The sequence below is a fragment of the Equus asinus genome, chromosome 7 (genome assembly GCF_041296235.1).
Source record: "Equus asinus isolate D_3611 breed Donkey chromosome 7, EquAss-T2T_v2, whole genome shotgun sequence".
In the NCBI taxonomy this organism is placed as follows: Eukaryota; Metazoa; Chordata; class Mammalia; order Perissodactyla; family Equidae; genus Equus; species Equus asinus.
The window spans coordinates 67365001-67384995 of NC_091796.1; the positions used below are offsets into that span (position 1 = coordinate 67365001).

General features: G+C 37.0%; 1 protein-coding gene across 1 annotated transcript in view; it reads left to right on the forward strand.

Annotated features, from left to right (window-relative positions):
- TMEM260 (transmembrane protein 260) overlaps window positions 1-19995 on the forward strand; it is a 66021-nt gene that overhangs the window by 12514 nt on the left and 33512 nt on the right. Inside the window, exons 4-5 of the mRNA XM_044773639.2 lie at window positions 12751-12928; window positions 14106-14219. Of these exons, the coding sequence (XP_044629574.1) occupies window positions 12751-12928; window positions 14106-14219 (292 nt within the window). The remainder of the gene's footprint in view (window positions 1-12750; window positions 12929-14105; window positions 14220-19995) is intronic.

Here is a 19995-nt window from a genome sequence, read left to right on the forward strand (position 1 = left end):
TAGAACAAAGCTTGGTAGGATTTTATCTGGAGTGAAAGTAAATTTTTATAAAATGTGGGAAAAAGGGCTTACTTGCAAATTTATTAAAGATGGAAATGTTTTACACTTTTTTAGGTGTCATTGTGGTTTCAGAGATATAACTTTAATATACAGTGTCCTAAATTATTGATTTACATTCATTAGGTCTAAACTTGAAAAGAAGAAATTTAGATTCCACTGCTGTCTAAATGGCCACTGACCATAATTTGCCCACAGAGTACCTGGCATATATTAGATGCTCAATATGCATTTGCTGAAAGAGTGTTGAGTGCACTGCCACAGAAAGAGAGTGTTGAGTGGTTTTCTGTCAGTAGCTTAGCTTCCCAGTTTGACCATTCTCCAAATACACTGAAGAGATAAATACATGCATGTTGGTTGTGTGAATGAGCCAGAAGGTAACATTTGTATAATTTTCATGAATAAGACCCAGAAAGATAAGAATTTGGGAGGATGGGGGTGGTAGATTTGCTGTTAATAGTATCCTCCTTTACCATACTTCTTCCCTGAAATCCATTGCAATTTTTTAGTTGTCAATATGAGTTGATAGTAATTTATTTAACAGTAATGTTCAGATGCTGCCTTGTGGCCTTCCTACTTGATTCTACTTATTTCAAGTAGGAGTTTTCGGTGTAGACAGAGGGGAGTGTACCCTCCATGTTGGGTTCTTTGCATGCAAGTAGCACAGAAGACAAATAGATTCATGAATTTTATGAGGCACGTCAAATGTGTATTCTGAAAGAATTTCAGGTTTCTGTTATTTGCCTTTTGATTGAGGGTTAGACAAACATGTGACTACACATGAAAATCAAATACCGTGTAGTGGAAAGAAAAATACGCCTTATCATCAATAGTAAACTTGTGTCAATGGTGTACATTGTAACCTCCTGATTTATCCATTGTGTCAACAGATGGATAGTATTCCATCAGTGAGAAAACCACTGCACAATCAGTACCCATCTTAGGAATCTTATCTGGGGCTCATGGATTGTGTGGGCCAAAAAGAGAGCAGTTAAGGTTTAAACACAGAATTCTGAGCCTCGCATTTGTTAGGATACTCTTAATGGCATCACATATCCCTTACCCTAGTGGAGAATGGTGTCATTCGCATTATCTGGGTGAGATTTTAGACATTTGACCACCCTTCTCATACTATCTGTCACACTCTTGATATATCTTTCCTCATTGCCTAACTTCTGTGTTCTCTTGGAATGTGAACTACATGATTTTAGTGTGAACCCAAATAAAAAGCAATTTGGAAGATTTATTTACTGCAATGTAAAATATAAAATATATTTATATAAAATAAAACATACTTCAATGACTTTTAGATTATTTAGTATTTTGGATCATCGGTATCATTGTTAGTGTGAAACCTTGAAAATTGAGCATACCTCTCTAGGAGTGTAAAATCTTGATTTTGATTGTTAGGATTGACATGTGACTCTCTTACAATATGGTGGTTATGTTATTAAAATTATCATGGTAATTGTGTTTGAAGTGTGTGATCTTTGTATAGCCTCGTAAGACGTTATCTTTCTGTAGTTAGGTTAGATTCTAAAAATACATATTTCATTTGAAGAGCGGTCTCCTTTGACCTCCTTCTTTGAGGCTCTATGAGAATTAGATTGCAAATGGAAAACATTTTTTTCTCGTATTATATCTAACTCATCATAAATGTTCTTAAGTTAAAGCGGAAAATAGTTTAGACTATTTTGCAATTTTATTAAAGAGTTCTGGTGAAAAGAGTTCTCATTTTATTCACATCCTCTTTGAATTTTTCTTGTTTTTCTCCAGTTTATTAGTTTTGTTGAAGTAATAAACTGAAGAAAAACAATTTTTATCAATTTTATCAATTTCAATGGAAGAATGTATGTCTTTTAATTTTAATGAGCTAATTTTAAGATGCCACTTTAGTACATTAAGTGTAAATAAATAAATTTATTAATTCCTTAGTAGCTTTTTAAAAAAAATAATAATTTCTTGGGGCTGGCCCCGTAGCCGAGTGGTTAAGTTTGTCTGCTCCACTTTGGCAGCCCAGGGTTTTGCCGGTTGGGATCCTAGGCACGGACCTAGTACCGCTCATGAAGCCATGCTGAGGTGGTGTCCTACATAGCACAACCAGAAGGACCTACAACTAGAATAGACAACTATGTACTGCGGGGCTTTGGGGAGAAGAAGAAGAGAAAAAAAGGTGGGCAAGAGATGTTAGCTCAGGTGCCAATCTTTTAAAAAAGTAAATAATTTCTTAAGTATATTTATTTAAAAAAAAACGGAAATTGAAAGTAGGACTCCTGGATTGCCAAGAAAAAAATGCACTGGTGCTTTTGATTATGTCATTTTTGTTTGAAAAAAAAAAATCAGACTTAGTCTACAGGTAGCTGACACTTGTTCTGTCTTATTTGGGAGGTACTTATATTTATATAGTCCATCTGTACATAAGACTTTATGGATGATACCAAACAGCTCATTTTGTGGGCTCAAAGCAACAATTTCATTTAAAACTCATGTTTAAATAATAATGTCAGATTGAATATTCCTTCTATATATTTTTACAAGAAAGATTACTTACCAGAAATTTGGGCTATCAATCATTTAACAGTATTTAGGTAGTCAGATTTATGAATAATGTTTCACTCTACCTATATAATCTAATTCTGCCAAGAAAACTTAAAAAATATGTTGTAGCCTTTTCAGGAAAAAAAAATTGTAGAGTGTGTATTCTGGTTAGAATTATTCCCCGAAAGAGTTAGATTGCAACTGATTTGTCTGATCACTTACTCTGGGGCACCTTCATTGAGAGGGATCGTCATGGGCCAAATTCAAGACAGTGGATTAGTTGGAGGCTCTAGGAATTCTGTAGATTCATAGGACTCATAGCTTCTTAAAAAAACTGATAAATAACCAGATAATAAGTGCTTGCTCAGTCACCTCATTTGCTTAATGCAGTTAAGACTAGATTCACCTTCAGACACACGCATCAACGTCTTTGCAGCATCACCTATGTAAGTTGTCTTTTTCTATCTCACATTTGCAGTGGCTTGTTCATATGGAAGGTTCATTGATATTTAGCTCAGTAAGACTTAAGGTGGAAACCTTGAGGTATTTTGTTTGAAATTTCACAAAAATTTGAGAAAATGTAAGAGATATTCTTTACACATCAGTATGTGAAAGGCAATATGAGTAACTATGAATCTTCTATATTTTATTATTTCCTTTGAAATATTTATGTTATAGACAAGGAATAAATCAAGTAATATGAAAAAAAATGCTTAAGTAAATATTTATGTCTGTATTCTTGCCAAAATAATATTTAAATACTTAAAGTACAGAATGATGAAATGATTATTCCTTAGTTTCTGTAAGCTATATCCATATGGACATGACTTTATTTTTAAAAAATCAATGTAACAAAATCAAGTGACTCCTTTAATTTTTTCCTTAATTTCATTTGTTACTAAGATACCGCTTTTATAACAGTAAAGGGCAGCAACGATAAAGGACATAGTTCTTAAAAGAAGCAAAATTTACTCCAATACCAAGACATCTTTTCTTTCCATTTTCAAAAAAAGATTAGTTTCTAAATAATAGCTTAAGTAATTTTATAAAGCATTATTTGGAAATGGTTGGATTTAAGTTGAGGTAACTAGAAACCATTGTATTTGGAGAGCATTAAAAACTAAAGATGAAGTATGTCTGAAATAAAACAGGTAGGAAAACATTTAGTTTTAAAAAATCACATAGCTTTTCTAGGGACACCCACATACACACATAAGTATGTATATGTAAACTGAGCTGTCCTTTTAGTTTTAAAAAGGCGCTAATATGCTGGCATGGCTATCCAGTGGTATCAATAGTTCAAAAATAATTCTATTGGTTTTGTCATACATTATTTAGAGAATTTTAAGTTCCTCAAATCTGGTTTCCTTATTGTGTTTTGATTAGGTTACAGTTAAAAATTTCTATTCTACAGGATCACGTTTTTCTAGAAATATAGAAAAAACTGTCTATTCAGTACCCATTCAATACCTTTGATTTAATGAATGTCTGAAGGAGTGGCAACTACGCTAGTCTTAGCGAAAGTACTTCTGGGAATCTTCCTGGAAAGGAGATGCCTATGCTGAGTTGTAGGCAATAAGTGGGAGCTGGCCAAGTGAAGGCAAAACAGTGCTCTGGACATAGGGAAGCTCATGTGCACAGAAACCCAGAGGTGGAGGAGAAACAGCTTGTTAGTACAGGAACTTGCAAGTCATTTAGTGTTGCTGGAACACCATGTTTGAGATAGGTTATGTCAAAAAATGAAGCTACGAGTGGGCTGAGACCAGATCATAAAAGGACTTGTCTATTGTGATGAGGAGCTTGTAATATGACTCATGATCAAAGAGGAGTCCTTAAGGGGTTGAAGGCAGAAAAGTGCAAGGTGAGACGTTTTAGATGCCTCACCCTGGTGGCAGCGGTGGGCCTCGGACTGGAGTCAGAGAGCAGACAAAGCTGTGTGATGAGAATAGCTGAGACAAAGCAGTGGTGGAATGGGTGCAGAGAAGAGAATGAGTTTTTAAAATGTTTATGAAGTAAAATTGGCAAGATGTGGTATGTTCACCATGGGAAGGAGCTTTGACGATGACTCCTAGGTGTCTTAACTCAAACTAGGTAGATAATGAAAGTCACTAAGAGAGAACCCAGGAGCAGGAAGCATTTTAGGGAAGAGGATGAGAAATTTTGACATTGAGGTTCTGTGGGACATCCAGAGGTGGGGTGGCTTTGTGGTGAGGAGTACAACTGTCAGGTGGAGACATGTAAGTCTGAAACAAGTGAGAGGCAGTGCTGGGGACAGATTTGGTTTTTCAGTTTGTGGTTGACATCAAGGTGGTGGATAAAAGCCACCCAGGCAGAGTAGGTGGAGTGAGAACAACAATTGCCTGAGAATGAAATCTTGGGAAACACTGGCTTTAAAGAAGTTAACAGAAGAGGAGGAGCTATTTGGAGAGAACACAGAAGGGAGATCCAGGGCCACAGTAGGAAAGCCGGAGGGATGTGGGGGTCCCTGATGTCAACTCAGCGGAGTGATCAACGCAGCAGAGAGGTCTGGAAGCCTGTTGTGTTTGGCAGGTAGCTGGTCACTGGGTGCTAATTTGGCAGAGTGCTAGGCAGAGAACAGAGGGTGGAGGCTGCAGATGTGGACAGCGTGAGGCTAACACTGAGCCTGGCCGTGACGCTGCAGCTTGCCTTCATGAAATCATCCATGATGTCAGCTTGCTTTTGTCGTTTATCTCTGCCTCAGTAAGATGAAAGGAAGCATGTTCAGATAATGTAATATGCCTTGAACAGTGTGATGAGGCTGCTTACCTATAGAGTCAGTGAATGAGTTGAAGACCTCCAAAGTCTTCAGAAAGTCCTCACCCTTACCATTGTGACATCATCCTTTGACTCGTCAACAGGTCGGAGACTCAGCCTGCGGTGTAGTGATGGGGGGCATCACGTCTCCCTGTTAGCCTGCATGTGATGTGGCACAGGGCCACACACCTGTCTTCCTACGTTGCACTCACGCTGAACTTATTAACATGTGATGTACTGCTTGTCTTTCAGGACAGATACTTAGTTTTAATGAAAATCTTGTGATTTGGAGAAGAGCTTTATTAACTCTTTTCTATCAGGGGCTCGTTCAACAGTAGAGTCCACTCTTGCTTAATGGGTCTATTCCACCCTTTAACAATTTGATGTCCCTTTCTCCAACCCACTTTCCACTCCCTGGCATGACTTTAGCCTTCAGTTCACTCATTTCCTTGATGCCTGTACACTTGTCTTCATTTAAATGAGACCTGGAACCCTTTGCTCATCCTTTTTATCTCCTCCGTCAGCCCCCTGCTGGCTTTACTTCCTTCCCTATGTAATGTAGGCCCTGTGGCTCCTTACTTGAACTCCCTTTTCCTCTTCTCCTTCTATCCTACTCACCTAGTAAGGCCCCTAACCCTGGGTCAGTCCAACCTCTCCAAGCTTGGCTCAGGCTGCTGCAGACGTTTCCACAGGCGTGCAGACTGATGCTGCTGCTGCATATCCACCGTCTCTGCAGTCTCCAGCCTCAGCTGAGCATCTCTTGCTTCCTACAAATCCTTGTTATGTATCCCTCCTCAGTTTGTGGAATTTCCACAACAGATGGTTTAGATTATCTCTACTTTTCTTGATTCACTAGTGTATATGTTACATAGTTGGTGAATGTTGATTAATTCTGAATCTTAGCATAAAGCAAACTTTTAAAGGCAGTGTGTTAAAATATGTGCATTTTAAGGGACATTCACAGTTTGATTTATAAAAGGCTGTTGAAATCAAAGAAAACTCATACAGACTGAGCCTATATACCTTATTTTATGGAGAACATAAATAGCAAAACAATGAGGCCTTCAAAATGTTTCATATTCTACATACTCTCTTTATAGATGCACACTGACTTTCTGCTCTTGGGCATACTGCCCTCTCTTCTATTTTGCACAAAGCTCTGACAACTTCAGCATTTGTTTTCAGAATTTCCTCACATGGTTTCCCTTGAAAACTTAATAGAAATAATAAAGAGGGAAATCCAGTTGTTTCGGTCAGGATTCTTGGTTGCAAGCAATTGATTCCAGCAGTTCAGCAGAGAAGAAATGTATTAAAAGGAAGCTGGGAAGAATCCTACAACTCAATGATAAAAAGCCAACCCAATTTAAAAAATGAGCAAAGGATCTGAATTTCTCCAAGGAAGATATACTAATAGCCAATAAGCACTTGAAAAGATGCTCGACATCATGAACCATTAGGGAAATGCAAATCAAAACCTCAATGAGAAACCACTTCATACCATTAGGATGGCTAGACTCAAAAAGTCGGATAACAGGTGTTCACTAGGTTGTGGAGAAATCAGCACCCTCATCCACTGCTGGTGGGAGTGTATAATTGTGCAGCCATGTTGGAAAACAGTCTATCAGCTCCTCAAACAATTAAACAGAGTTGCCATATGACCTGGCAGTTCCACTCCTAGGTAGATACCCACAGAAATGAAAACATGTGTCCTCACAAAAACTTGTTCATGGATGTTTATAGCAGCATTATTTGTAATAGCCAAAAGGTGGAAACAACCCAAATATCCATCAGTGGAAGAATGGATAAGCAAAATGTGGTAAATCTATATAGTGGAATATTAATTCAGCTATAAAAAGGAATGAAATACTGATACGTGCTACAAGTTGGATGAACCTAGAAAACACTGTGCTAAGTAAAAGAAGTCAGTCACAAAAGTCCACATGTTATATGATTACATTCATGTGAAAGTCCAGAAGAAGGAAATCTATAGAGACAGAAAGTAGACTAGTGGTTGTTTAAACCTGGGGTGGGGTTAGGGATGGGAGTAGGGAGGTGACAGCTAAACAGGATGGGGTTTCTTTTTGAGGTGATGAAAATATTATAAAATTGACTGGTGAGCCAGCCCTGATGGCCTAGCAGTTAAGGTTTGGTGCATTCCGCTTTGGCGGCCTGGGTTCAGTTCCAGGATGTGGAACCACACCACTCGTCTGTCAGTAGCCATGCTGTGGTGGCCACTCACATAGAGGAGCTAGAAGAATTTACAACTATACACAACCATGTACTGAGGCTTGGCGGGGGGGATGGAAGAAAAAGGAGGAAGATTGGTAACAGATACTGGCTTAGAATGAATCTTCCCCTGCAAAAAAAAAAAAAATTGTGGTGATGGTTGCATATCTGTAAATACACCAAAAATCTTTAATTGTACATTTTAAATGGGTGAATTTTATGATATGTGAATTATATATCAGTAAAACTGTTTTTTTTACAAAAGGAAACTTTCAATTCTAGAATTGTAAAAAGAAAGAGGAAAAGAAGGAAGTTGGAGAGCTCGCAGAATTTCTAGGAGGGCTGGCTTACCAGGCTCTGAGCCTGAAACATCTGGAGTTCTAGGCAGGTATGTTCTAGTGAAACCACCACCGCTGCCATCTCTGGACACTGGACACCCCAGCTTCCACCTCCAGCACTGACCTGGATTCTGAATATTGCCCCTGAAAGTCTGCCATCATCATCTATGGAAATGACACATTAATGCCACCAGCCATGTCTCAATGGGTTCTGCCCCATCCCTGCTTCTTTGCCTCAGGAGTTTCCAATTCAAAGAATGGAGCAGGTGCTTCTGGTAGGCAGAGCCCAGGACCTACACTCATGCTCTACCTGCAAGGAAGACCGGAAAGTATCTTGTGTTTTCAATGGTGTAATAGGAGGGGGCTGTGCCTCATAAACTGGGCATCCCTCAAGCGTAGAAAGGGAGTTTACATGGTGAGTAGCAAAGCAAAAACCGAAAGATCCACTACTCTTTTTGTCTTCAATTTATATTAGGACTGCAACCCAAATTCCTATAGACTTAGTCTGATTTCTAAGCAAGCTCATTTGAGATGCTAAAAAGATCAAGATTATAGGTTTGATTTCTGTTACTGGTTTTATAATCAGTTGGTTGCCTTCTCTTTTATAACCTTACCCAGCAGTCTTAGAAATTATTTCCTGATATCAAGGAGAATCAGATGAAAGAGTATATGGATTATTCATTGCAAAACCATTCTGACTTGGGTGGGGGTGGGGGTGGGGGTGGAGAAAATTCAGATTGTACTCCTTGCTGATGTGGGATTAGTCTTCAATAAAATGCTAATGCATATAACTATGTGTAATAGGCTCAGGTGACTGGATAGATTTTATCACTGAAGTTGATAATTTTACCTTTCTCTCTTCTATTTTTAAAGCTTTATGAAATATTTGGAAAGGCAGTTAATATAGTTCATAATTTCAGTAATTAGTGTCAATAATTCAAACACTTTGGGATGTCTTCTGAAGCATAATAACTTGTTAAAAATCATTGTAGGTTAGTGAGTTTTCTTCCTGAGGATTCTACATATCAGGACTTTCTTCTCAATTCTCCTTAATTAACTGTCTCATGGTTTTAAACTTTGACCTATTTCCCTTTCAAAAAAAAGGTTAAAATCAGTCTTGAGAGATGTTAAATATAATTCAAGCTGGTAGTGTGTTGTTTTGATAAAGTAAAAATAAATACAATTCTAATAATCTATAAAACTTCTATTCTTCACTCCAGGATGTACATATTTAACCAAGTAAAAATACAGTATATCATTAATCTAGAATAAATTATTTGACATTAAGATTAAATAACCATCATTTACCCCATGCTGTAATGGGACTAAATGGCTAGACTAACGGTTTGAATCCTGGTTCTGCCACTTAAATGCCATAGGACCTTGGAAAAATTACTCGACCTCTCTGGGCCTCAGTTTCTTCATTTGAAAAAAGAAGATAAATGGCATCCACTCATAGGGTTATTGTAAAAATTAAATGAATTACTATAAGGAAAGCACTTAGAAGAATATCTGACGCATGGCAGGCAAAACTCAATAAATGTTAGCAAATTACTATCTCAGGAATATGTTGATTTATTTTGTTAACTTTTTTTTTTTCCTTTTTCTCCACAAAGCCCCCCCAGTACATAGTTGTATATTCTTCTTTGTGGGTCCTTCTAGTTGTGGCATGTGGGACACTGCCTCAGCGTGGTTTGACGAGCAGTGCCATGTCCGCACCCAGGATTCGAACCAACGAAACACTGGGCCGCCTGCAGCGGAGCGCGCAAACTTAACCACTCGGCCATGGGGCCAGCCCCTATTTTGTTAACTTTTTATTTTGACTTAACTTCAGATTTATAGCAAAGTAGCTAGAATAGCCCACTCTGTATACCCTTCACGCAGGTTCCTCACAAGTTAATATTTCACCACATTTGCTTATTCTTGACCCTGTGCATATGTGTGTTGTTTTGTTTTGTTCTTAACCATTTAACAGTAAGCTGCAGTCATGGTCCCCTTTTACCTTTAAGTGCTTCCGAGTATGTTTCTTTAAAACAAGGACATTTTCCTACATATCCACAGTGCAGGTCTCAGGAAATCATCATTGATACAACATTGTTATCTGATCTTCAGACCTGCTTCAGTTTTGCCACTTGTCCCAATAATGCACTTTATAGCAGAAGGAAATCCCAAATCACACCTTTAATTCTCTTGTCATATCCCTTTTGTCTTCTTAATCTGGAGCAGTTCTTCATGATTTTTTTTTTGGTCTTTCTAGACCTTGACATTTTTTGACATATCCAGGCCAGTTATTTGGTAGAATGTCCTTCAATTTGAGTTTGTTGTTTCTTCATGCTTACATTCAGGTAATGCATTTTTGGCAGGAATGCCATAGAAATGATGCTGTGTTCTTTTCCTTGGAATAGGTCAGGAAGCATATGATGTTTATCCTATTGCTGGGCTGTTAACTTTGATCATGTGGTTGAGATTGCGTCTGCCACCTTTGCCACTGTAAGGCTAACATTTTTCCGTTTTTAATTAATCTGTTTATAAGGAGATACCTTTAGACTATGTACGTATTTCTGTTACTGCAAAACTTTAGCCCACTAGTTTGGTATCCGTCGATGATTATCATGATGGTTGTCAAACGGTGATTTCTGATGCCATCCCTTCTCCTACAGTTGTTAGTTACTAGTTGACTTTCTATGGACGTTCCCGTCTCCTCCGTGTATGTACATCAGTATAGCTTCATGGGTTTTTGTTTATTCATTGGGTTACACCCTATTACTATAATTATTTTGGTGGTCAAGTTATCCCCAGTTTGGCCTGTGAGAGCCCCTTTCAGCTACCTCCTGGGTCCTGTTGTCATATCCCTGTTTGAGCACTTCCTTACTTTCTGGCACAAGATGTTTTGGATTCATTTTTTATTTGAGCTCCCCCAGTCCTGGAATCAGTCCTTTCTCCAAGAATGCTAATTTATGTTTTAAGTAGAGGGGGGAATCTTGTATCTTATGCTGACTTTCCAAAGTAATATTCACAGATGAACTTAGAAGTTCTGTTAAAAATGTTACTAATACTTTAAGATTAATTCATTCTCTCATTCACTGTTTCCTTTTTGTGCTTGGGGCTAGACGCTTCCAATATAAGTGAAGTTTAACTCCAGTTCACATTTCAAAAACAATCTCAAAATAATTGTTAAGACAATTAAATGCTGTAGATGTTCAGAGATGGGCTAGAAACCTGGGAATTGAAGAGAAGTTTGAGAAAAGAGTGGAATTTGACTATATGGAGCAAAGGGGGCATTCATTTCAGGGGTACAGCATAAGCAAAGGTGTGGTGCTAGGAATAGGCATGTCTTATTAGGGAGTTTTGAGTAGCCTGACTAGTAGATGGAGATAATGTTGGTAATTAGTGACTATGTGGGGTCCAGTTTATTGGGAACCTACATTCCAGGCTGACTCATTTAGAATTTATCCCGTAGGCAATGAAGAGTCCTTAAGTTTGGGGCGAGGGAGTCATAAAGAGTATGTTTTAGGAAGTTTAATCTGATGCTATATTGCAGAATAGAGTGGAAAACAGAAGACAAGTTAGGAAACTATTAAAATAATTGAGTCTAAGGCAGTAGGAATACAAATTGAAAGAAATTTGGAAAGTACTTTGGAAGGAAGAAATGATTTTAGTGTGTTGAATCAGGATGACTGGGAGAATGAGGACCTCTGAAATAAGTAGGAAACTGATGATTTTTATAAGGGAAAGAAAACAGGAACAAATTGCAAAGAGAAACTCAAAAGAAAACATGTTTGATGATACTCAAATTTTTAGTTTAACTTTTCTTTTCTATAGCGGTTGGTTAAAAGCCATAGAATTACTCCGTAACTTTTTATACAAAACAATGTAGTTAAAAAGTAATGACGTGGGGCCATATAATACCCTAATTATTAGACACAGTAATGCTGTCTGAATTTCATAACACTTGTTAGAAATAGATATTCAGTAATAGCTTTAATTTTCATGTTTTTAGATTTATAGTGAAATATAAAGTTGTTTTGGTTTGATATGCTCTGGTATATTCAGCCACATTACCAGTCTCAAATCATATCTCTGAACCAAGATCCAGATTCCTGATTGATTTGAAATGTATGGCTCTTGTTGGCATTTTGGGGTGAGAAATTTGTTTCCAAGTATAGCATTTGATTCTTTTTGTGTTATTAAAACTCACATTCTCATCTGTCTCTTTAAAAAATATATCATTTTTAACTTCAACTTTGTGTGAAGAAGAAATCATCAGAAACTAAGAGCTTAAAAAATCTTAACATCACCACATATTGTAACCAAGACATCCTTTGCCATGTGCTGGGAGATAATTGTAGAAAGTACCTAGATCCAAACTTCCACAAGAAGTGAGAATGAATGTTCTTGAATAGGTATCTTGCCATTTCATTAATTTCTACAACTAAACATATTTCAGTGTTCACCAGACCATCATTATTCTTCATAGATGCAGCAAGAAAAATGACACAGGTTTGTTATCTCTCTGGCTGCTATCTCTTCAGGCTTTCTGAATTGGCTTGAATCCTAGAGGTTAGATCTGATAACTAAACCTCCTTCAGTCCATAGGATTCCAGCAGGGTTGTTTGTTTGTTTGTTAATACGTTAATATATGAACTTCCTAATTAAAATTTTTTGAAAGAAATTTTACATGAAGTAATGTATTAACCATATAATGTGTTGGGATAGTGCTGGGTGACATAATTTCTGCTGCTACAGTTTATAAAAAGGAAAATAAAGTCAGTTCTTTTTGTTGGGAAAGAAGATTTCATGTTATCTGTCTTTGCAGGCTTTCTGGCTCATATGCTGGAGGAATCCTTGCTGCGGGGGTGTTTTCATTTTCTCGTCTAACATGGCAGTGGTCCATTGCAGCAGAGGTTTTTAGCTTAAACAATCTGTTTGTGGGGCTGCTTATGGCTCTTACTGTACATTTTGAGGAGGCAGCAACTGCAGAAGAAAGATCAAAGGTAACCTATTTTGATCAAAGTGAAGTCACTTTTTGTTTTAATTTTTAGACAGATGCTGTATTTCTTTTTAAGTTCGGTTTAGATACCGTTTATCTATTCTGATTACTGTCAAGGTAATCTAGGCATGTTAAGAGAGAAGATATTCTCAGTTCTTTTACTGTGAACCATGAGAGCCTTTATAAAACATGGGACTTTTTTTTTTCTCTTAGAGTTCAAAAGTTTTTTGGAGAATGAGAGGATTCTGAAATCCCTTTTGAGTCCTATGGGAAAGACAGGCTTGTTAGATAGTTCCTTCATCGTTTGTGTGTGTGTATGTGTGTGATCTTAAGATGCCAAGCTCTGGATTGACCCTCTCAAATTATATATCGTTATGGTACATTGACTTGCTCCTTAATTGCAAAAAGATCAAATTTGTCCTTTTTCTAACTGAAAGGAGAATATCAGATGTAAAAATGACATAGTTTGGAAGAGCTTGCAATGAATTGTAAGGCAAACGCTCTCGTCAGAATCGTCTGAAATGTGAAGGAACCCTGTCTTCCGAGGGCTTACAGTCTGCGCGTTGGAAAGAGCCGCATCATCCTAGTCTAGGCAGCTTTGTGTCGGCAACGAATATAGAAACACAAGAACATCATGGTTCATCTGTGGTTTCTGTAAACAGATCTGTGATGCTATGAGAGTTTATTTTTGGTTTAAAATTAACTTTTTTACTGATTATGAAAATAACGCATGTTCAAAAAAAGCAAAAACACCACCCATGGATAACCAGGTTTCTAATTACAAAGTATTATATTTCATTTATTTAATTTAATAGGAGAAAAGGTAGAAAGAATTGCTGAACTTCAGTTATAGACTTTATTTGAATAAGAATTATGTGATATCCTATTACTTTTAGGACTCATCTAGTCACTATACAGGACTTTCTAAAACTTAGTTTGAAGACAGTCATTTAAGGGCAAACTGCAATGATTTGGTGAGAATGAAAAATATTAATAAAAAATAATGGTGTTAAATATTAGTGATTGTTAAAGCCTGACTTCTTGCATCTGAGAGGTTGATTGTAACCTGCTGGTGGTACAAATACGTGGTTTTAATGTAAAGAATAGCTTTTTACTATTGTGCTTACGTAGGGTTTTGGGTGAATGTTTAGCTTGGATTTTTTTCTTTTATTTATTTTCAGATAGCCAAAATTGGTGCTTTCTGCTGTGGCCTTAGCTTATGTAATCAGCACACAATAGTGCTCTATGTTTTGTGCATAGTACCATGGATTCTCTTTCGACTTTTAAAAGAGAAGGTAGGTCTTTGCATTTTGGAAAAAAAAAATCATAATATTTTATTTAAGCACGATATAACATTTATGGCATCAGAAAACATGGGGCTTTAATTTTTTTTTAGTTTTATATAAAGCATAAATAACCTTAGGCCCTAACAACATTGACTGAAAAAGTAGGATTTACAAAAATTATGCAGTATTGATTGCAGTGGCATCTGGTCTGTTTCATAATTTTCCTATGGATTCTGAACAACAGCTTGATGAAAATAGGCTAAAGGGACTTAAAAACAAATAGCAAATTTCCTCAATGGTTTTATTCTACATTCTGAGATGAAGAATAGTGTATTAATAATAGTTCATTCACTCATCCAATTGTTTGTTGAGTGCCTGCTCGGTACCAGCTGCTTCCTCGGTGCTGGAGATTCAGCTCTCAACACAACAGACACCATTGCTGCCATTGTGAAATAAACAATAACATCTCTGGTAAATAGCAGTCCTGTTTTCTCAGAACAGATTTTCCTAGCGTTAAAAACGATTTATTTTAGTTTCTTCTTTCTCTGAAAGGAAAAATGATTAGTAATTTAGATGGCGGTATAGAGCAATATAGGAAAATTATTTGTTAGGCAATGGAGATGTAAGGCAAGGAGAAGGCAGGGAGCAGAGTTAGACACTAGTTCTTGGAAAGAGAAACTCTGTTCTATCAGTCTTCCTCACAGAGGTTAAAACAGTCCATATACAAAGCCAATACTGGAGTCATTTCACTTACTTTATTGTTTGTTTGTTAATTACACCTCAGCCACCTTAGTTTATCATTTCATTATTTGTCACTTATACCCAGCTATAATCAGAATTATATTAAGAAAAACACACATAATAAAATTATTATATAGAAATAGGGAAATAATTATACCAAAGCTTTAGATAATTGTAGTTACTACACTTGAATGCATTTTCTTTCTTAGCTTCTTGGCAACAAAGCAAAAAGGGTAATGTGGAGCTTTTAAAATTCTTTTTATGTGATTAAAAAAAATGAAAAGGAAACATAACAATTGACAGGAAAGATCAACTTTTTCTTGGAACTGAATTCTATTAAGTCAATCATATAAGACCTTATGTAAGGGATGTTAAACAGCGTGACAGGCAGTGTCTTTAATAGTGATTTTATAGAGTATAGAGTTCTTTATATAATTTTTTATTATATAAGCCCTTGGTTAAAAGAATTGAGATATGATATGAAAAAGTATAACTCAACGAAGACTTTTCTATTGAATACAGACCTGAGGAGGCCCAAATATTTTTCTTGTGAATTGATGGATGCACAGATGGAGATGCATATCAGTGCATCCTGATATCAGTCATCTTAGCCAGGCTTCTTTTTTTTCCCTAGTCTTCATTTCTCTTTTAGTTTTTTTTGCAGCTGTATTGAGATATAATTGACATATAACATTGTGTGAGCTTAAAGTATACAATGTGATGATTTAATATATCTATATTGCAAAATGATTACCACAATAAAGTTAACCAACACCTCCATCACCTCACATAGTTACAATTTTGTGTGTGTGGGTTGAAAACTTTTAAGATCTACTCTCTTAGCATCTTTCAAACATACAATACAGTGGTCATGCATTGCTTAACAAAAGGGGTATGTTCTGAGAAGTGTGTCCTGAGGCGGTTTCATCGTGCGAACATCACGGAGTGTATTTACACAATGCTAGATGGTATAATCTACTACATACCTAAGCTCCATGGTACTAATCTTCTGGGACCACCATTGTATATGTGGTCCATCGTTGACCGAAACGTCATTTTGCAGTGCATGACTATATTGTTAACTATACTCACTATGCTGTACATCACATCCCCAGAACTTATTTGTGTTATAACTGGAAGTTTGTACCCTTTGACCACTTTCACTAATTTCCCTCACCTCTCAACCCCCACCTCTGGCAACCACCAATCTACGCTGTTTCTATGAATTCCCTTTTTTAGATTCTACATATAAGTGAGGTCATACAGTAATTATCTTTCTCTGTCTGACTTATTTCATTAACATAATGTTCTCAAGATCAATCCATGTTGTCACAAATGGCAGGATTTCCTTCTTTTATGGCTGAATAATACTCCATTCCACAACACATTTCTTTTTTCTGTTCATATGTTGATAGACACTTAGGTTGTTTCCACATCTTGGCTTTATTAATAATGCTGCAATGAAGATGGGTGTACAGCTGTCTTTTCAAGACAGTGGTATCATTTCCTTTGGATATATACCCAGAAGTGGAATTGCTGGATCATATGGTAGTTATGTTTTTAATTTTCTGAGGAACCACCATACTGTTTTCCACAGTGACTACACCAATTTACATTCTCACCAACGTTGTACAATGGCTCCCTTTTCTCCACATCCACGTCAACGCTTACCTCTTGTCTTTTTGATAATAGCCATTCTAACAGGTGTAAGGTTATTCTCATTGTGGTTTTGATTTGCATTTTCCTGATGATTAGTGATGTTGAACACCTTTTCATATATCTGATGGCCATTTGAATATATTTTTTGGAAAAATATCTATTAGGTCCCTTGCCCATTTTTTAGTCAGATTATTTGTTTTTTTGCTGTTGAGTTGTGTGAGTTCCTTATATTTTTCAGATATCAACCCCTTATCAGATATGCAGTTTGCAAATATTTTCTCCTGTAGGTTGCCTTTTTGTCTTGTTGATCATTTCTTTTTTGTACACAAGCTTTTTAGTTTAATGTAGTCCCGTTTGTTATTTTTGCTTTCATAGCTTGTGCTTTTGGTCTCATAGCTAAGAAATCATTGTCATGACAAAGTCAAGGAGCTTTTTTCCTGTGTTTTCTTCTAGGAATTTTATGGTTTCAGATTTTATATTTAAGTCTTGAATCCATTTTGAGTTAATTTTTCTGTGTGGTGTAAGATAGGGGTCCAGTTTCATTCTTTCGCATGTGAATCTCCATTTTTCCCAACACTGTTTATTGAACAGACTATCTTTTCCCCATTGAGTATTCTTGATTCCCTTGTTATATATGCATGGGTTTACTTCTGGGCCTCAATTCTGTTCCATTGGTCTATGTGTCTGTTTTTATGCCAGTACCATATTGTTTTGTTTACTATAGCTTTGTAATATAGTTTGAAATAAGGAAATGTGATGCCTCCAGCTTTGTTCTTCTTTCTCATGATTGCTTTGGTTATTCAAAGTCTTTTGTTGTTCCATACAAAGTTTAGAATTTTTTTTTCTATTTTTGTAAACATTGCTGTTGGAATCTTGATAGGGATTTTATTGAATCTATAGATAGCTTTGAGTAGTATGGACATTTTACCAATATTAATTCTTCCAATCCATGAACACGAGATATCTTTCCATTTAGTTGTGTCTTCTTCAATTTCTTTCGTCAATGTTTTATAGTTTTATAGATCTTTCACCTCCTTAGTTAAATTTATTTCTAAGTGTTTTATTATTTTGATGCTATTGTAAATGGGATTGCTTATTTTTTTTAGGTAGTTTGTTGTTAGTGTGTAGAAATGCAACTAATTTCTGTGCATTGATTTTGTATCTTGCAACTTTACTGAGTTTGTGTACTAGTTCTAACAGGTTTTTGTTGGAGTCTTTAGGATTTTCTATAAATAAGATAATATGATCTGCAAACAGAGACAATTTTACTTCTTCCTTTCTGATTTGGATGCCTTTTATTTCTTTTGCTTGCCTAATTTCTCTGGCTAGGACTTCTGGTGCTATGTTGAATAGGGGTGGTGAGAGTAGACACCCTTGCCTTGTTCCTGATCTTAGAGAAAAAACTTTCAGCCTTTCACCATTGCATATGATATACGCTGCGGGCTTAGAATATGTGAGCTTTATTATGTTAAGATATACCCTAGATCAATTAAATCAGAATTATTTTAGGGTGGGATCAGCCACTGGCTCCACTCTGCAGATGGGCAGACCCGCTGGCTGGGATCTCTGCTCAGGCAGGCAGGAATGCAGTCTGCCAGGATCTGAGCGCTGGTTGCTTTGTAAGCCCCACTTCCCTTCTCCATCTCTAACTGATGCCCACTGGTTGAGTGCCACAGATCCCCCCTCAGTGGTTCCTATGAGGTGAGACCAGAGTGGGCCTCCTGGGAAGCATCCTGCAATGGTAGGGGAGGTGGATGTCCACTCGGGACTCTCTTTTCCCATTGGGAAAACTAGCCCCAGGGGCGCCCTCTCTGTGCAACGCTGTGCTGGCCTGGGGGAGGTGCGATGTGATCAGAATGTTCCTCTGACACTTCTAGTGTGATCCTTCTCAGTCTCTGTGGTCTGGGGACGTGCTTCAGCCTCGCCTCCAGATTCTGAGATTTTCACAATGGTGTCTTGTCTATGGATAGTTGCTGTTGGTCTTTTTGTGATGAGGACTGAAGTTGGGGATGCTGTATATTGCCATCTTGATGGTGTCACTCTTAGCCAGGCTTCTGACATCAGAGTAGTTGCTTTCAGATATCAGAGAAGTGCATTCTCTGGCAAGAACCTAAAAAGCATGTATTTTGTGTTAGTTGATTGAAAGGAGAGCCATTTGCTTTGTTTAAACCATGCAGGACTCAGAGTTGACAAGTTAGGAGCCTGGTCTGAGAGCCTGTTTGCCCTGTACTTAGGTCAGCTACTGATGAATGATGAAATTTTGCGAAGTATCACTCTTCAAAGGACCTTTCATTTCCACTGTTTAAGTAGCAGAGGCTAGAAAATAAGGTCTACCAATGAAGTGAAAGGATAGTTTTGTCTCACTGGTCAGGTGATTTGAGGCAGAGCAGGAGGTCAGTTGGTTGCAGCCCTGACTGCTCACTTAAATTATCTGGGAAGCTTTAAGAAAGTAAATGTGTGTATATATATTGCACGTATACACATGCAGTCGTGCGCCACATTAACATTTTGGTCAACGACAGACTGCAAATAGGACAATGGTTCCATAAGGTTAGTACCATATAGTGTAAGTGTGTAGTAGGCTATACCTTCTGTTTGTCCAAGTGCACTCAGTGATGTTTGCACAACGACGAAATCGCTTAACAGCGCATTTCTCAGACACTATCTAGGTCATTAAACGATGCATGCCTGTATATACATACCTGTATTAATGTATATATATATTTGTGTGTGTGTGTATATTTATGCTGCTCCCACCGTAAAATAATTCTGATTTAATTGATCTGGGGTGAGGCCCAGACCTTGATAGTTTTACAAAGCTCCCCAGGTGATTCTAATGTATGTGCAGCTGGGACTCAGACCCACTTTCCTGGGCCCTCTGAAATAGCGCTCATGTAATTGTCTCCCTGTTTGTTTCCCACACAAAAGGAAAATTCAGCAGCAGCTGCATCTTGCCATTCTAAGTTGAACTTTATAATATGCAGAAACTGCTAAAATATAAACATTTACTTTCTTTAAAACTGCTTTTAAGAATAGCAAAGCCATGTTGTTCGATTAGTTACTTCTTACTCTTTTTATGCCATCATTTTTTGTGCATCTCACTACCACTTTTGAATTATCAAATGAAATCAGTATTATAATAAAAGCACTCCATTTTCAATTAAGAATATTTATTTGAAAATACTAATATAGGTCAACTGCTTGCTCTATTTATGGTGAATGTGAACCATAGTTCTTGAATTCATAGTCACATATGAATTTCCCTTTTTTTAAAGGAAAAATTGGCAATTTCCAATTATGATATTTGTAAGAGACCCCATTTCCCACTTGCTAAAGCAACCAATATTTGAATCTTTCTAGTATACCAGAATTCTTTTGGACTTAA